Source organism: Diospyros lotus, chromosome 6 (genome assembly GCF_014633365.1).
Source record: "Diospyros lotus cultivar Yz01 chromosome 6, ASM1463336v1, whole genome shotgun sequence".
Lineage (NCBI taxonomy): Eukaryota > Viridiplantae > Streptophyta > Magnoliopsida > Ericales > Ebenaceae > Diospyros > Diospyros lotus.
The window spans coordinates 1,818,505-1,838,126 of NC_068343.1; the positions used below are offsets into that span (position 1 = coordinate 1,818,505).

A 19,622-nucleotide genomic window follows, 5' to 3' on the forward strand; every position below is an offset into this window, starting at 1 on the left:
GATGCCTCCAGGTCCTAAAGGGCAAGCACCAGAGAAGAGAGGGAGGCAGAATTGCTTTACTTATTTCAGTTGTACAGAGGCCCAAAATCCCAAAATAGATGGTCACAACACAACCAGAGGCGCAATTAGAAGTTCCGCAATAAGTATGTAATGAAAATATTAGCATAAAATAAAATAACAAAGAAATTTAAGGGGCACCCCTCATCCACAAGCAAATTATCCCCCATAGGCACAGGTTAAAGCAAAGCCAGCAGTTGGTTCATAACAATACTCACAAATAACTGTACATAAGCAAAAAGACCAATCACCGACCGAGCCAGCCTCTCTGGGGCTGGCCTTCACCGTCATTCATCAACTTGTCCAACACTATGTTCAGATCAACTGATTGACCATTCTCTGTCAACTTCCGAACTGTGGCTCTCACTTGGTCTCTTGAGAATCCCATATTTGTTACCTTGTCAACCACGTCGTCCATGGGAACCCTGTTACCAGTTCCAGCAGAACCAGACCCTGCACCAACCCCAGATGCGGTGGGCAGTGCGTGTGGCAGTATACGAGCAGTGGGAAGCTGGGAATAGCTGCTTCCACCACCCTGGGCTGCAGCTGGAGGAAGTTGCTGCTGTTTCATGGAGCCACCATCATACTGAGATGGGGGTCCGCCATAAGGATAAGGTTCATTCGCCCCAGATGAAGGGCCATATGCATTAGAATACCCAGAACCCGGTCTGCTGGATGGTGCCTCGTATATTTGGGACGGAGCCCCATAAAATTGTTGGGAGGGATGATTTCCACCGGGGGGATGTGGAGGCTGGTGCAGGCTTGGTGGATAGTTCTGAGGCGGAGGATAGGGTGCTTCATCAGGATGGTGCCCCAGCGGAGGTTGAGTTTGAGGAGAAACTGTTGAGAAAGACGGGTGCTGCTGAGGCGGAGTGGTAGTCTGAGAATATTGAGGGTGAGGAGGTGGCTGGTATTGTTGTGGTGGTGGCGCTGGAACAGAGGGCTGCAAGGGGGGTGTTGAAAAAGGGGCTTGCAGCTGCCAGGAAGGCACATGGTACTGCTGATTTGTGGGTTCTTGCTTCTGACTGGGAGGGAAAAAAGGTTCCTTAGGAGCCACAAAAGGATTCTGACTAGAAGGAAACTGGTTTGGAACGTGAACTGGAGGAGGCAGATTGTGCGATGAAGCAGGTGGAGGAACATTGGGCAGTGAGGGTATAGAAGAAGGTGGTTGTATAATGGCAGGGGGAAGCTGTTGGTGAGACTGCTGAGAAGCAGATGCAACCTGTTGCAAAGAATCTGATTGAACAGTGTTTTGAGTTTCTGTTTGCTGCTCTACCTTGGACATTTGTAGCTTTGCAGACTGAAGCTGACCCTCCACTATATCTTGCTTATCCCTTATAACCTGAACACCAGCTTGTACCTGCAGGATTAAATTTGCTGGTAAACAGTCATCAAGTGCAACAGAATGATCAACTAAACGGTAATATGCCATTTGATACCCATGACCAAAAAATAAGAGAAGGAAAAAAAAAAATTAAAACAAAAACAGGACTGTTGGAGTCCTCATCTTTCTTCCAGTTTCCTGACAAGTAGAGACGGTCAATTATGGTCATGTCCCAGCAAGTCATGAATACCTGTTGCCCCCTACCATTCTTTTTTATTTTAGCCAAAAAAAAAAAAAGAAGAAGAAAATACAAACAAGAAAGAATACTACTTAAGTTGAATAAAGAGACCAAGAAACCAGATTAATTTCCCCCAGCACAGAAGACAGCAGAAGAATTTGAATTAATAGTTCAGGCAAAATAAAGGAAGAACATACCTCTCTAACAATGTTGTCCAGCTGCCTCAGTTTACCATCAGTATTTCCATGATTGTTCCCAAGAGAAACCTTCAAATCATCCATTGTATCCTCAAGATGGCGAGTTCTGCTCTCCAGCTGAGATATTCGTGCACTAACAGCTTCTAGTGCATGCAGTAGGTTATCAACATGCTTCTTCATGGCCTGATCAATCTCGGACACCAGAGCTGCATTATTAGCCTTTCGATCCTTTTCTGAAATGACTTTTCCAGGTTCAATGGACTCGAGAGAACTATAATTCTGTATATATCATAGGAGCATAAAATATACATTAGGGTGAGGGGGGGAAAAGTAGTTGATTACAAATAGCTTTTCAAGAAATAGAATGGTGATACACAGCTATTTTCGCAACACGAAAAATAATTGCATCCTTAGTCATAAATCCTGCTTCAAATGGAGTTCACATTTGGGAAACCACAAGGGAAGGCATCAGCAGCTTCCATTTAGAGCATGTGTATACCCCCAACTCACGTTAAGTCTAAAGGATGCAAAATCATTATCCATATCTTAAAACAGGAACACTGAGTCAGGTATATACATTGAAAGTGCCAGATGTCTTTAGACAGAAGAAACAGAAACAACCACCAACACATCATGCAACAACGGTAAACATTCTTCAACTTACCTTCCATGCTGAGCACGGCAGGTTGATGAGAGCTAAAAATGCAAGGCCATAGAGCCAACTCAGCCTTGATGAATAAGAATCCTCTGGGAATATGCAGGTTAATAAAAAAACTCTTCTTTTTTTTTTTTTTAATGGGCATATCCATTATGAGTAAGACAAATGAAGAGAAAAGACAAACAAGACATAAGAGAGGAATATGGAGAAGATCAAAACAACCTTCAGAATAAAGCATGGGCAAGGCTGCTTGTGAACCAAAACATTCTTCAAAATGATTATGGTCAATAGGTTGTTTCAAGAATGATATACATGCAACTAACAAGACCATTCATCTTCTAAGAAGCACCAATATGAATACATATACAAAAACACACGTATACAGACATAAGATGTGGTGATTTGGAAAACATATAGACTGAGATACAATAAATAATATTTTTACATATTTGCCTTTACTACTCATATTTATGATCATGATAGCCATTTATCCAATATGAAGATAACATAGAGTCGATAGTAATGATAGCATATTAAAAATTGAAAGAAACCACTACCCCAACATAAAGATACTATTAAATCCATAATATTACTCTTATCTGTAACATGCTCAATTTTGTTTTTTAATTCCTTGCCCAAAAGCTTATTGTACTTGTAGGTTTTACACGAGAGATCTATACCTCTAATAAAAACTCTATTGGAAGTGGAAGTTTAGTACAGCCACCCTCTGAACTTGCATGATCTCTATTCAGCTCTCTGCCTATACTGTGTGGGTTTTTCCCCTTTCTCAATTAACTTACTAGGCCAAAAAGAAAAAAACACCCTCTACCATACCCTTAAGCTTGTTCAACTCATGGACACATGTGCCCACTGCAACGCAATGCAAGGAACACATGTATCAATCACATGTCCTAAATGTCTTAAAAAATGGAAGTAGTAGTAAAAGATTAAGACACTGTTTGGCATAACACATTTTTTGACATGTCCAATGAGTATCTTATGTCCAATCTTATGTCCAATACGTGTCAGAAACATATATTTTCTAATAATGCGTTTGTTATGTGAATAAATTCAGAATGTATTTTTTGCCCAGAAAGTTATTAGGATGCTGAAACCAGAGAAAGATGTAGTTTGAATGGGGGTCAAAACAATTTTGGAAATTTCTGTAAAATATGCAGGATGTCCAAAATTGTTTGTAGTTTATTCTAAAAACATTGAGACTAGGTGAAAATCATTTGAGGAGTAGTGAGAGGTCAAATCCAAAAGGTTGTACAATGAACACCAAAAATCCTGAGACTAAACATGAATTTGTTTGGGGGGTTAAAATAGTCTATAAAATTCCAAAAAAATTATATGAGATGCCTAAGAGCATCAAGAATTTTCCAGAAAAAATTTATAACAACATAAAAGCATTTGATACCCAAAAAGCTTGGGATTCTAGGGATTGCCAAGATTGGAAGTGTTGTGTATTATGCCAAAAAGGGGTATTCTTGTCATATCATTGAAGAATCATAGTTCGAAAGTTTAATCAATGTCATGTACCTAGGGTTCAAATTGGCAACCGGAAGGATCCAATATAACTAAGTCCAAGAACAAAGGGAATTAGGGGAAGATTGGACAGAAATGGGGAAGAATTTAGAGAGAAATGAGGGAGAGCACTAGAGAGAAACGAGAGGAAGATTGGAGAGGATTGTAGAGAGAGAGAATTGGAATTTCATTCAAACAATTCAAGCATATCCCCATCTGATTACAATAGCCCTTTATATAGGCATATCAGATTGCATAACCACCCCCATGCTTCTAACTAATTGCTAAAAATATCTCCTAATAAGCCTATTACTATATTACCCCTTTAATGCTCCTTAGTCATGACAATTCTCCTCTCCTCGAGAGAGTTCTTGTCCCCAAGAACTTGCAGCAAGTAGCCATTGCTTCATCCGATTCCAGCATTTTCTATCTGATTTATCTTTCTTTCTTTCTCCTTCTAGGCCTCTTCTTCTTCCTTGTTCTTAAGTGTCCAAGATCAATCCCAAGCCTAAGTTGCCCCACTTCCATAGGAGAAACTTTATCGAATGCAAGCCCAATACAACCACCTCCCCCCCTATAGCTGTCCAATCAAATTCGGTCTTCCATTGAAGAACATGATCAACCACACCCGACCTAATATGGTTAGTAGTTGGAACTTAGAGTCTAAAGGAAGAATTAATTGTATCCGTGACTGACTTTGATATTTCATCCCCGTCCCATACAAGTAAGGTAAGCAAGTATCCCTAGCTGTTGTTATTGCATTTCCATCCAGCCCATTACCATGTTCTATTGCAAAACTACCAGCAACATCTTGAAAGTGCAGCAATGGCGAATTGTAGACTTGCCTTGGATACTTAGACGAGGGTTGCCTGTGAGCACCAGAACTAGGTGCTGCCGCGACCCCAATTCTAGCAGTCGGTTCCTCCGTCAATACAGTGGACAGAAACTTGGATTTGCCCGTTAGAGCAAGAACCAATAGAGCAGCTATAGTTTTGTTCCTCGCTACCAAACTTTTGACTTCTTCAGCTATCTCTTTTAGCTTCCCACCAGTTACCAGTTGTCCCTTAAATTCCTTACACAATCCACACACCTTCACAACGTTAGAAGATGTTTTCACTAGGGATACATGCCCAATCATGCCATTTCCAGTGATAGTAAGGGACTCAATCTTCTTTGCCAACCAAAAACCGCCCTAATATTGCAACTCACCAATTGGAATTTGAACAATTACATCAGCAAGAAACTCCTTCTCTAGAGCTGTTTCCTGATCATCGACGTACAACCCATATTTATCTTCCACAATTTTCTCCTCCAATGTTGTTTCTGTGTCCATCCCTGCAATTGCCCCTCCTGTCTGAACATATTGATTGCTTTGGGAGGGATGAGAACGTTCCACAGATTCTCCAATGGCTGAAACATGGCCTCCATCAAGATCCTCACCCCTCACATGATTTATAGCCAAATTTTGATCTGGGATACCCCCTAGTCTTCCAGCCCATGTTCTAACCATCAAGGGTAATGTGTCAGCCTTGACTTCCTCTGTCACTTCATCAAATACTTCCCCACTTTCCTCTTCCAGCCTTTTAGTAGGTGCATCCTGAGGTATTATTTCTTCTTCAACTCCTCAATCACTGCAGCTGAATCCCTCTCCAATTCTTGAAATTCCTTGGTGCCTCTTGTTATTCCTGACAACTAATTGAATACCTCAAGCATCTTTTGTTTTGGACTTCCATGATTATCATCTAGATCATCCTTATCAACAACCTCCTTTCCAAAGGAATCAGAGTGTTCCTAACTTTCTTTTTGTCCACTCACGCCGAACCAAACCCCTGTTATTGCTACTGTCGCTGCTAGCATAGTTGTGACAACCACCTTCCTTGTCAATTCCGTTGCCTAAATGAGGGTATTCCTTTTTCGACTGCTCCATTTTAAGGAAGTCCTCTTTGTTAAGACTTTTGCAATAATGCTCGAAGAATTCAGCGAGAAAGCTATAATGATACTTCTTAGTATCATTGTAAACTCCTGTAACTGTTCGTGTAACATATGTCCGAATTCCTTGCACGTTCCATGTATCTTGCTATTGGGTTTCCTATCAATTCAATTAGACTCATTATCCAACTTTTCCCTTGCCTGATTCTTCTAGCTAAACTGTTCATGATTCTTGTTGTTGCCAACTGAATATGCAACCTTATCCTGCTACCATTGAGGCTCTAATTGCCTCATGGGTGCACTGCTTCCCCTGGCTTTATGAGCAAGACACCCTACTAAAAATGCAACATCCCTCTGATGCAATTGAGACTCCATTGGTCTCATTCGTGCACTACTCCTCCTAGACGAAATCTCACGGGCTAGAAAAGCAATAAGCCAAGAAACCGCAACTCTTTCATCCTAATTCCCACACTTCCCTACTGTGACTACCTCACAACAATCACCTTTGAAATTGATCCAATAGGTGGCAAATTGCAGTCACCTTTGAAATTAGTGGCCGAGGGTCACTTGTTGAAACTTCCAATTCCGTTGAATTTGCCACTAGACCACCTTTGTAAATCACTATTGGAGATTAATACCTCCAAACGTCGAACCACCTTCCAGATGTCCGCAGTTGTTGGAATTATCACCCAGCCAAGTCACCTTCAAGCCTTCTCAATTTGGACCTAATCACTGAAACGGATTACCCTGCCTTCAACTCAGATTGAAACCACAGCCATGAAGCTACTACCCAATCACCATCCAACACCATCTCTGTTGTCGCTCCCTAAGCTCGCTTGGATGGTCGAGATCGACTCTGCTCGCGGTTGTTGTGAATTCAATGATCACCTCCTATTGACTCCTTCTCACCCAATCATCGACCATGACCTGAAGGACCATCATACTCCTTGAGTTCGGCTTGATCAACAAGTCCTCAGAATCCAATTACGATCACGGTAGGCTCCGATCGCTCCAATCTGCTTCTCTTCGATGCCTTGAGCTCTGTCTAAATCGTTGTTCAACCAACTTCCTGGCCTAACTTTGGGCCTCGCTCTAATAAGAATGGAGAGATTCGTGCCTTCTCACCTTTTCAAATCCAAGTTCAATTCCTCCCTACACTATCTACCCAAATCAAAATCACTAGTGAATTCGCCACCCTATCACCGTCCAAGGCTCTGTATTCATCGAAACCATTGTCGAAGATCTATCAACTCTGTCAACCTTCTAAGAATTGCTCACCTACGAATCCATCAATTCTGAAATTACTTGGTTGGATACGATTCAACTTCGCCTCCAATTTGTCACTTGTTGTAGTTCGACAAGCCTCAATTTCGAGTCGATCGCTTAATCTTGATCACTCGGAATTGGCCTTGGTTAACAAAAAGAACCACGAAGGATTGATGGCTCTGTTACAGTCCTTCAAGTCGCCTTTGAAGTGAGTCTCGTCCTCGCCTTCAACAACTTGACTTGCCTCCGACACTGCTACTTGAATTTGCCAAAAACAATGCACAAATGAAAGGCTAAGAGCTTCTGAGAATCGGTAACTCTGATACCAATTGTCATGTACCTAGAGTTTACCTAGGGTTCGAATTGGCAACCGGAAGGATCTAATATAACTAAGTCCAAGAACAAAGGGAATTAGGGGAAGATTGGACAAAAATGGGGAAGAATTTAGAGAGAAATGAGGGAGAGCACTAGAGAGAAACGAGAGGGATATAAGAGAGAATTGTAGAGAAAGAGAATTAGAATTTCATTCAAACAATTCAAGCATATCCCCATTTGATTACAGTAGCCCTTTATATAGGCATATCAAATTGCATAACCAGCCCCATGCTTCTAACTAATTGCTAAAATATCTCCTAATAAGCCTATTACTATATTACCCCTTTAATGCTCCTTGGTCATGACAATCACCTATTATAGATGTTTAATTTTGGATCTGCTAAATTATGTGGATTTTTGAAAATTGTTTAGTGATTAAATTGGAAATTCGTGAGTAAAAGTTTTTTCCCCATAAAAGAATCTAGTTGCTAAAATAATTGGGAAATAATGCATAGAGCTTTGAATTGAAATTTGAGTAGAAGGAGATTTAAAAAAAAAAAATACCCAATGATTTTTAGTATCAGAAAATCTAGGGCGTGACAACTCTATGTGATATAATAAAGGGGTAATCTTATAATACATTTATAATAATTGTTAGGATATATTTTAGCAAGTGGTTAGAAGCACATGGTAGCATGTGCTAGGCTATTAGAAGGCAGATATGCCTACATAAGGTTGTTGTAATAGGTTTGTTTCTCATCCAGAAATTAATGAATTGAATCTGATTTCTCCTCCTCCGAATTCTCTCCCCTTTCTTGATCTTCATCTCCTTCTTTTCTGTTCTTCTAATCTCTTCCTCATTCTTTCAAATTCCCCCCTAATTTCCTTATGTTCTTGGCCTTAGCTGAATCGGATTCTTTCGATTCACAAATTGATCCTACCTTAAGCCCTACGTTCATGACACTCTAGTATCCATTTACAAGACCAAAGGAGATGTTCAAAGTTGTAAAACTTACAACGAGATCAAGTTAATATACCACACTATGAAACTTTGAGAAGGGGTGATTAACCAAGGGTTAAACCCCCCCCCCCCCCCCCAAAAAAAAAAAAAAAAAAAAAATCAAGATCTCTAAGGTTCATTTTAATTTCACACTAATAGGTCAAGAATAGAAGAAAATTGCTTACAAAAGCATCTAATAGAAAAAGTCCAGAAATAAATAGAAGAATTTAAAAATGGTATTTATTGACTTTCAAAAAGGTTAGAGATTGAAGAAGATATATTTGACTGTCCAAATTACAATTGAATTACATCAAGTGCCTATTTGAGCTCTTAATTCTTAGCTCTAGAGATGGATGAACTTATTAAATATATCTAATAGAAAAAGTTGCAGCATGTATGTTATCTACAAAGAACATTGTCCTGTCAAATGAGACCAAAAAAAAATACTAAACCTCAAGTTATGAAGTGACATGTTAAGATCCAGAGATTTTAGGTTGAGCAAGTCAAAGATTGAATATATAGAATGTGAGTTAAACAAAAATAAAAATATGGATGATGATGTGGCAAAACTTGAAGATTGAATTAATCAAAAAGATATTAAATGCCAACATTTTAACTTTTATGCAAAAGGTTAGTCTAGATATCTCAGATTAAGTGTTCAAAAAGATGAAAAGGTTGTTAAAGATGTTACCCAAAACCAAGACAGACGCCTTTTCCTGCCCCTCAAAACGACAAGGTTTTAGTTGATGTCTCCAGAACATAGAAAGAAAATTATACCTACGGGAGCTTGTAACTTCATACTATTTATCTCTGATAAAAAGAAATATACCCCAACTCGATGTAAAATACAAAATTCCGACTATCCACACACTCTTACAGCAAGTTCTAACAACCCCCTCATAAACCAAAGTACTAAATAACATACAACAACATATCCAGTCTTTATCTCACTGAATGGGGTCGGCTACATGAATTCTAGACTTTCATGTAATTCTGTTTTTTGTCGTATTTTCATTTAGACCCATACACTTCATATCAAACTTTAATGTCTTTTCCAAAGTCTTCTTGGGTCTGCCCCTATCTCTTTTTTTGACTAATTGTTCTATTTCACCAACTCTCCTCATAGAAGCATCTCTTGGTCTTCTTCTCACATGACCAAACCATTTTAGTCGAGTCTTTCTCATATTTTCCTCGATTGGCATTATTCCTACCTTATTACGAATAATCTCATTTTAATTTTATTTTTTCTTATATGGCCGCACATCCATCTTATCATCCTCATTTCCCCTACGCTTGTCTTTTGCTCATACTGATATTTGACTATCCAACATTCTAAGCCATACAACAAAACTGGTCTTATACCTATCCTATAAAATTTTTCTTTTAGTTTTAATGGGATTTTACCATCACATAACACCCCCGATACATTTTTCCATTTTAGTCAACCTGCCTTAATTCTATGTGTGACATCCTCGTGAATTTCTCCTTCTTTTTGAATCACTGATCCCAAATATCGAAAATGGTCCTTTTTTTTATATGATTTGGTCTTCCAATTTTATTATAACATCCTCCACTCTTGCATTCTTACTAAATTTACATTCCATATATCATGTTTTCCTTCTACTTAATTTAAATCCCCAAAATTCTAAATTATTTCTCCACAACTCAAACTTAGTGTTCACTCCCTCTTTTGTTTCATCCACCAACACTATGTCATCTGCAAATAGCATACACCATGGCATCTCTGTCTAAATGTGTTTAGTGAGTTCATCCATTACTAAAGCAAATAAGTATGGACTTAGTGCAGAATCTTGATGCAGTCCCATCGTAATTTTAAACGGTTCAATATCCCCTCTGTATGTTTTGACCTTTGTCTCTACACTGTGATACATGTCCTTAAGGGCTTGTATATGGGCTATTCGGACTCCTTTCTTCTCTAAAACCCTCCATAATATTTCTCTAGAGACCCTATCATAGGCCTTTTTCTAAATCTATAAACATCATATGCAAGTCTTTCTGATGATTCCGATACCTTTCCATTAGGCGCCTCAATAGGTATATAGCTTACATTGTTGACCTATCAAGCATGAAACCAAACTGATTTTTCGAAACATCTGTTTTTTTCCTGAGCCTCTGCTCTATTACTCTCTCCCAGAGTTTCATGGTATCGCGTTAAATAATTTCGTTAGCCAGGAGATGCCCTCTTTTCCCATGCATTTTCATGCTTCTATTGATATATTATTCAGTCCCATCGCTTAATGATTTTTCATCTTTTTTAATGCTTGTCTTATTTCTTTTGAACTTATGCGTCGATAAAATGTATAGATGACGTTCCCTTCGAAGTTACTAAGATGTCTCAACCTAACTCTTGTGTCCTCACCATCATTGAATAATTTTGTGAAATAATCCTTCCATCTCTCCTTAATCGCTCCCTCATTCACTAATACATTTTGATTTTCATTGTCATGACTTGGCAATGACAATTGTGCAACCTTCTAATTCGGTATGAATGAGAAGGGAAGAAAGGGTTCTTAGGGAGAGATTCAACAACGAGAGAGAGAGAGAGAGATTCCCGAAGGAGAGAGAGAGAAAGATAGAGAGAATTGAAAAGGGAATGAGATTCTTCTCTGATTTCATACCATGACAGGCGAGTACAGCGGATATATATACATCCTCTGGCCCCAGGTGCTGCCTCAGCAGATTACACCTCCTATAACTAACTATTTTGTCTTTCCTAGGCTCCCTTTACATGTAGGATATTCCCTAGGACACCCCTCAGCGGACAGCTGCCTTCAACCACTAGAACTACAGCTTCCAATAAATAAAAACATAAAACATAACACAAATGCAAAACAATAAAACAGAAAATAGCCGATGTCGCGCCATGGCCTATGTGCGTGACAATTGCCCCTCCTTCAAAAGATTTATTGTCCTCAAGAAATGCTGAGGAGGCTAGTTGTTCTAGGGAATCGCCGAAGGAGGTCTGGTAAGTACTCCCAACTGCTATCTCCTTTATCTTCGCCCTGCCATTCCACCAACACTTGAATGAGAGGAACCCCTTGGTGATGGATTACCCTTTTGTCCAATATTGCTTCGGGTTCCTCTATCCTCTCCCTTTCTTTAGGCATGGGTGGCAGTTCGGGATTGACCTGCTCCTTTCTTGACGACCTTTTCAAGAGGGATACGTGGAAGATGGAGTGCATACAGGACCCTTCCAGCAGTTGCAAATGGTAGGCTACTTTTCCCACCTTAGTTAGGATAGTGAATGGACCGAAATACCGTGGGGTTAGTTTAGTAACTGGCCCTTGGACAAGAGACTTTAGATGGAGCTGATTCAACCTCAGATAAACCTTCTCTCCTACCTCCAATTCTCGGTCACTCCTTTTTCGATCTACCTTCTGTTTCATTCTATTCTGGGCTGAGGCTAATTCTTGCTTTAGCTGTCTCAGTACCGTCCTCATTTGCTATAAATATTCTTCCACTAAAGCGATCAAAGTCTGCCCCCCCATGGCAGGTAATATTGGAGGCTTGTACCCATAATTGGCTTCAAAGGGTGACATTCTAAGGGTGTTGTGGTGGGTAGAGTTGTACCACCACTGGGCCAAAGCAAGCCATCTGTGCCACTGGTTAGGGTGTAGGATACAAATGCACCTAAGGTAGGTTTCTAAACTCTGGTTTACTTTCTTCGTTTGCCCATCCATTTGAGGATGATAAGCAGTCGACATATTGAGTTTTATCCCGATTGCCCTCATCAATTCCTGCCACACGTTGCTGGTGAAGATTTTGTCCCTATCTGATACGATTATACTCGGTACTCCACGCAAGGCCACCACCCTATCCATAAAGGCTCTGGCCACCTCCTGGGCCGTATAAGGGTGAGACAACCCTATGAAATGTGCAAATTTGGTGAATCTATCAACCACCACCAACACATTGTCCTTCCTTTCTGACTTAGGTAACCCTTCTATGAAATCCATGGATATACTAATCCAAGCTTGTTCTGGTACTAGTAAGGGCTGGAGTAACCCGGGGTAAGCCACATTTTCGTATTTGCACATTTTGCAAGTATCACAGGCTGATACGAACTCCTTCACGTTAGCCTTTAACCTTGGCCAGTGGAAGAGCTGCTTGATCCTTAGATAGGTGTTTTGGACTCCCGAATGTCCCCCTAGGGTAGACTCATGCAACGATTGTAGTATTTTTTTCCTCAGGTCCCTTGTTTGCCTATGACCACCTTGTTTTGTAGTCGCAACAGCCCTTCTTTAGGAGTGTAACCTCCAGTCCCTTGGGGCCTTACTGCCACCTCTTGCATGAGTTCCTGCACCTGATCATCCCCTGCATAGCTGTCCACCACCTCTTTACACCAATCGGGCACTATCATAGTAATAGCTATCAATTTTCCGTCTTCATAACACCTGGAGAGAGCATCTGCTGCCACGTTCTCCTTACCCTTGCGGTACTATATAGAATAGTTTAACCCCATTAACTTAGCCATCCTCTTCTTTTGTAACTGAGTTTGTAACTTTTGTTGTAGCAAGAACTTCAAGCTTTCATGATCAGTTTGGATTATAAACTTACTTCCTTCCAAGTAATGGCGCCATCTCTCCACAACCATCAGCACCGCCAATAATTCCTTCTCATATATGCTTAAGCCTTCATGTCTACCACCTAGGGCTCGACTCAAGAAGGCTAGGGGCCTTCCCTTTTGAGACAGAACTACCCCAATACCACTCTCGCAAGCATCTGTCTCCACTACAAAGGGCCTGCTAAAATCGGGTAGTCCCAGAACCGGCACTTCACTCATTGCTTTCTTTAGTCTTTCAAATGCTACGTCGGCCTCCTGCCCCCCATTGAATCCCCCCTTCTTCAATAATTCAGTTAGAGGTTTACTTATAGTACCATATCCCTTGACAAATCGTCGGTAGTATCTGATTAGCCCAAGGAATCCCCTCAAGGCTCTCACGGTTGTGGGTTTTGGCCATGCCAACATTGCTTCAACCTTCTTAGGATCAGTACTCACCCCTGCCCCCGAGATTAAATGCCCTAGATACTCCACTTGATTCTGCCCAAATGCACACTTTGACCTTTTAATGAAAAGTTGGTTAGCTTGAAGAACCTCTAGGGTGGTTTTGGGGTGAGAGATGTGTTGGTCCAAGGTGGGGCTATATACCAAGATGTCATCAAAGAAAACTAGGACAAATTTCCTTAGATATGGCTCAAAGATCTGGTTCATTAAAGACTGAAAAGTTGATGGGGCATTGGTGAGCCCGAATGGCATCACCAAAAATTCAAAATGTTCGTGGTGTGTCCTAAAGGCGGTTTTGGGGGTGTCTTCAGGCTTCATTTTGATTTGATGGTACTCGGACCTAAGGTCCAGATTTGAAAAGAAATGGGCATCATGCAGTTCATCTAACAACTCCTCAACTAAGGGTATGGGGAATTTATCTTTGATGGTTAGGGAGTTTAACTTGCGGTAATCAACACAGAAACGCCATGATCCATCCTTCTTTTTAACCAGGAGGACTAGCGAGACAAATGGGCTTTGGCTGTGTCTTATGAAGGATTGGTTTAACATATCCTTCACCATCTTCTCTATTTCGGTTTTCTGGGTAGGGGAGTACCTATAAGATCTAATATTGATGGGTTCTGCATTGGGTTTCAAGTTTATTGAATGATCTAAGGTTCGGGTTGGGGGTAAGGTTGTGGGTTCAACAAATAGGTCTTCGTAGCTATCCAACAGCTCATTAATTAGGTGTTGGGTGTGTACCTGGTTGATCTTCTTGGGTTACGCCATGTCCGGCACTTGTGCTTCCCCATTGATCTTTGCCTCGGGCCCTCCTGCCACTGCCACCAGTGACCCTTCCCCCACTGCCATCAACGAGAACAACTGGGACAGTTGGCACCATTTGTTCTTCAGCATATTGTGTAATTTCCTCCCTGAAATCATCTTGCAGGATCCGAATTCTCTCTCCCCTGACAACGTCATTTTCCTTCCTTCTTTGTCAAAAGATACCTCCATCCTGTTGAAGTCGAAGCTGATGGGGCTTACTTCCTTCATCCAATCTACCCCCACGTCACACCCGCCTAGCTATAGTAGTCTCAAGTTTGCCTGAAACTCCTCTCCTTGCATTTCCCATGTGAACCCATTGCATGTTGACTTGCTGACTACCCTGCTACCGTTGGCGACTGTCACACTTAGAGGTTGGGTCCCTTGTAGTGGACATTTTAGCCTCTTGGCTATTCCCTCATCAAGGAAACTATGTGTACTTCCACTGTCAATTAGAATTAGTAGGCCCCGATTTCTCCTACTCCCGGCTACCTTAATGATCTTGTTGTTGGTCACCCCTTTGAGGGCGTGCAGTGAGATTTCTCCATTGTTTTCCTCTTCTGATTCATTCTCCTTCCTTACTTCTTCCCTGGGGCCTTTGACCTCTTCTTCTTCTCCTCCTTTCAGCAAAAGAATTTGCCTCTTACATCGGTGACCGAAGTGGTACTTATCTCCACATCTAAAACAGAGGCCTGCTAACCTCCTTTGTTCTCTTAATTGCTCCCCGTAAGGCACTGTACTGGGCCCTGTCCCTTGTTTCGTGCCACCACTCTTGCCTCCCCCGTGGGCTGGCCCTGTTGATAACCCCTTGTGTTGTTGTCACTGCTTTCTCATGAGTGCTTCTACGGTCATTTCCTGCAATCTTGCACTTTCAACTGCTTGCTCCACTGACTGGGGTCTAATCATTTTTACCATGGGCCTTATATCTTCACTCAACCCACTCAAGAAGCTTGACACGAAATAAGCTTCAGTGAGGTGCGGGTTTTGTTGAGTCATAAAGGACCGCAAATCCTCGAACCTCCTTAGGTATACCTCAACACTCCCAGTCTGCCTAAGTTTGTTAAATTCTTCAATGGTATCCACCCTGTTTCTTTCTCCAAACCTTTCACACAACTTGGTCACAAACTCCTCCCAGGTAAATGCATTATGTACACTCACCCACCCCTGGAACCAGGCATCGACAGCCTCATTAAAATATGCTGCAGCGATTGTCGCTCACTACCCCATAGGGATGTTATTCCATTCGAACACCCTCTCACATTTTCTTACCCACCATTGGGGGTTAACCCCTTCGAAGGTAGGGATCTCCATCCGTGGCATCATGAACCCCTGGTGCTGCACGTTGTGCACACCATTCCGATCATTACCATTCCTATCGTTACCCACCACTCCTTCCAGCATTTCTTCTGGGTCGGCCTCTACTCCCACATTGGCGCGACCGCTATTCCCATCATCTCTCCGCAATATGGGCTCATTTCTATCTCTAAGGGGAAAGTTTTCAGCCATTCTTACCTGGTTCTGCCGTGTGAACATTAACATGAATTGTAGCATGTCTTCTCATGGCCTAGCCATGGACCCATCCAGCCTATGCTCCATGCCTTCCAATCTTTGACCCATTCCCTCCAAGGCTCCTTCCATCCTACTATCCATAGCTCGAATCGCCTCTCGGTTCTGGGTTCCTCCAGCCTCCATCTAACCCATCCTATTTTGGAGCTCGGTCATTGTAGAGTTGACAAGCTGCAGCTGAGTTTCAAAATTCTTCATGCGGGTTCCATCCGCCATCTTTTCTCCTATCGTGAAGACCTAAATCGGTGCTCTGATACAAGATTGTCACGACTTGGCAATGACAATTATGCAACCTTCTAATTCGGTATGAATGAGAAGGGAAGAAAGGGTTCTTAGGGAGAGATTCAGCAACGAGAGAGAGAGAGATTCCCGAAGGAGAGAGAGAGAAAGATAGAGAGAATTGAAAGGGGAATGAGATTCTTCTCTGATTTCATACCATGACAGGCGAGTACAGCGGATATATATACATCCTCTGGCCCTAGGTGCTGCCTCAGCAGATTACACCTCCTATAACTAACTATTTTGTCTTTCCTAGGCTCCCTTTACACGTAGGATATTCCCTAGGACACCTCTCAGCAGACAACTGCCTCCAACCACTTGAACTACAGCTTCCAGTAAATAAAAACATAACACAAATGCAAAACAATAAAACAGAAAATAGCCGGTGTCGCGCCATGGCCTATGTGCGTGACATTCATCTTTTATGCATTTGGTTTAGATCTTTTATTTTTCTTTCTCTTGTTTTAGCTAATTTATATATATCCCTTTCTCCATCTTTTGTATCAAATCGTTTATATAAATTCTCATACTTTTGACCTTGCTTCACTAATAGCTCTTTTTCGCTTCTTTATAATTTTTTAGATTTTCTTCATTGCTGCACTGATATACAGCCTTATAACAAGTTTTGTTATTTCTAATTTTCAATTATACCTCTTCATTCCACCACCAAGAGTTCTTAAGGTTTGGGGCTCTACCATTTGTTTCTCTAAGAACTACCTTTGTCGTGCTTCTCAGGGCAGTAGCTATTTCCCTCCACATTTGGTTTGTCTGTCCTTCTCCATTTCATTCCCTTCTACCCCTTAATTTTTCTTTGAAGATTAATTGTTTCTCCCCTTTTAAATCCCACCACCTAATTCTTAGATTTTGTTTTATGTGATTTTTTCTCTTCTATATTGAATAATCAAACACTCCCTCGGTATCACCTTATAATCTCTAAAACATAACCGATCCTCTTGTCTCATGAGGAAGTAATCTATTTGGGTGTTTGATGTGACATTTTTATATGTGATTAAGTGTTCGTCTCGTTTTTTGAACCTAGTATTGGTTATGATGAGCCCATATGCCATAACAAAATCTAAAATAAACTTACCATCATTATTAATTTCCCCAAATCCATACCCTCCATGTACCTCTTTATAGCCGTTACGTGACCCTTTAAGTCACCTTTTATAATCACTCTCTCTCCCCCCTTGGTATCATTTGTATGAGTCCCTCTAGATCCTCCTAAAATTTTGTTTTTATCTCCTCACCTAACCCCACTTATGGTGCATATGTACTAAAGATATTAATAGTCATTCTTCCTAGATCAACCTTCACCATAATAATCCTATCCCCTATTCTCTTTACATCCACCATCTCATTTACTAAGCTTTTATCCATAATAATCCCCATTCCATTTTTTACTCGATCATTTCATGTGTACCATATTTTATATCCAATTTCTGATAATTTTTTTACTTTTTTCCCTACCCATCTCGTCTATTGAAAGCACGTAATATTAATCTTTCCCCTAATCATCACATCTACCACTTCCATAACTTTGTCTGTTAATGTTCATATGTTCCATGACCCAATCCTTAATCTATGATTTTGATTTTGGTTTTGGTTTTGGTTTTGACTTTGAATTTTGTTTTTTATTTTGATTTTATTTTTTATTTTGATTTTGCTTTTAATTTTGGACTAACTTCTTTACCCGCATTAATCAAAAATAAATGCATGGACCCTTGCTCATTTGTCACTACATCTGGGTGCCGATGTAGCAGCCCTAGCTCACTTGACACTACACACGGTAGCGTGTCACTATGAAGGGTTACACCCCAATGATTTTTCATAATTTATCTAGAGTTCATATTTTGGATCCGACTAACTTTTACGTTGGTTGTCGGTTATCTAACACAACACTCCTCCTTTATCCAGGCTTGGAACCTACTAGCAAATCCACATGCATATCAGAAAGAGATGCCTCTAAATGTCTGCAGTAGCGTCAGCCATCCCATTGAAGTTGACTGATTCACCACTCGACATAAATTCACAGCTAATAACAACAGTCCCTACACACAACAAACTGTCATCTGACGAGATAGTCCAGAATTCTACATGATGTACCCTAACCCTAAGACAATGGTTAACGCAATGTCCACTACAAGAATATAAATCCAATTTAAAAATCTTCGAGTGAAGATAGACAGGCAAATCGTTCGTAAAGATTTATGGGTTAGAGATAGAACGATCGGTATAAATACATATACGTGTGTGCGTGTGTAGAGAGAGAGAGAGAGGGATCTTACATTAAAGCCAATACCAGTAGTATTGGTCTTTGAGTCAACAGAGTTCCAAGCCCTGGTTCCGCCGACAATACCCGAATCAGAATTCGACGGTTGCGATGCTCCGATCGGACGAATAGGTTGAAAATCGTAGCTGGGCTCGATTTCTTCCTTCTTGCCGAGGCCGATATGGTCTCCTTGAGGGTTCTTGAGATCGATGAAATCGTCGTTGCTCTTCGAATTCGATAGATCCATGATCTGTTTGTCCATAAACCGCGACGTGGTCATCGAGCTATATATAGAATCAGGTAGCCGGATATAGATGTATCCCTACAGTTCTTGCTAGAGAGAAGAGTTTCAGGGATTTATTTCTTCTATTTGGATTTGAACTCAATACTGCAGTGGAATTGATTTGAAGCGACCAGTCGACTTCCAACAAAATGACCCGAAAACCCGAGGAGACCGACTCTATTATTATCTTTATATTTACGTCGCGATGTCCCGAATCATATTCATGTGCCAAACGACGCCGTTTGCTTCCCACGTACACGTAGTCACTTAAAGCCTGCCTCGGTCTCCTGGGGGGCTTGGCCTTCTGGGCCCTGGTCCGGCCCAGCTTTTCCGGACCCAAAACGGCCCAGCTATATGCAAACTTCTAGGCATGTGGCGATTAGGGGTGGAATAGTTTAAAAATTATTTTTTTAAATTAAACTATTAATGATAATTCAATTACTTTTTAAACCATAATTAAATTGCCATCTGTTTCAAGCCACCCAAATCATAGCTTAGTAATTTGGACGGTTTGAGAAATTTAAGAAACATAGTCACTAGAATTTAAGAATTAATGCACACTTAACAAAATTAAGACAATCTCATAAAATATCAAAATCTAAAAAACACGTCAAATTCCAAATAAAAAGACGTAACCATGTGTTAATACACCCAAACTATCATAATCATCGAGAATTAGTTATTGCAAGGGTTTTTTTAAATTTCAATTAAAAGATATAAGCGATCAATTTTACAAGTTAATTTATCAAATTATAAAATCAAAACTAATATGTCATAGGTAAAAATAAAAAAAAAGGCCAATCCTAAACATTGAAAAATCTCAAAACAAAATTTGGGCTTGAAATAAGGCATCAATTACATGTGGGAGAACATAATAATATTAG

The 19,622-nt window shown here is 40.6% G+C and overlaps 1 protein-coding gene across 1 annotated transcript; it reads right to left on the reverse strand.

Moving 5' to 3' along the window:
* Nucleotides 1-118: 118 nt before the first annotated feature.
* LOC127803894 (protein transport protein SEC31) lies at nucleotides 119-18,901 on the reverse strand. Its single transcript, XM_052340507.1, has 3 exons — nucleotides 18,472-18,901; nucleotides 1,817-2,095; nucleotides 119-1,417 (listed from the first exon to the last, which is right to left on the reverse strand). The coding sequence occupies exons 1-3, from the start codon at nucleotides 18,733-18,735 to the stop codon at nucleotides 305-307; spliced, it is 1,656 nt and encodes a 551-aa protein (XP_052196467.1). The 5' UTR covers nucleotides 18,736-18,901; the 3' UTR covers nucleotides 119-304.
* Nucleotides 18,902-19,622: the final 721 nt, after the last annotated feature.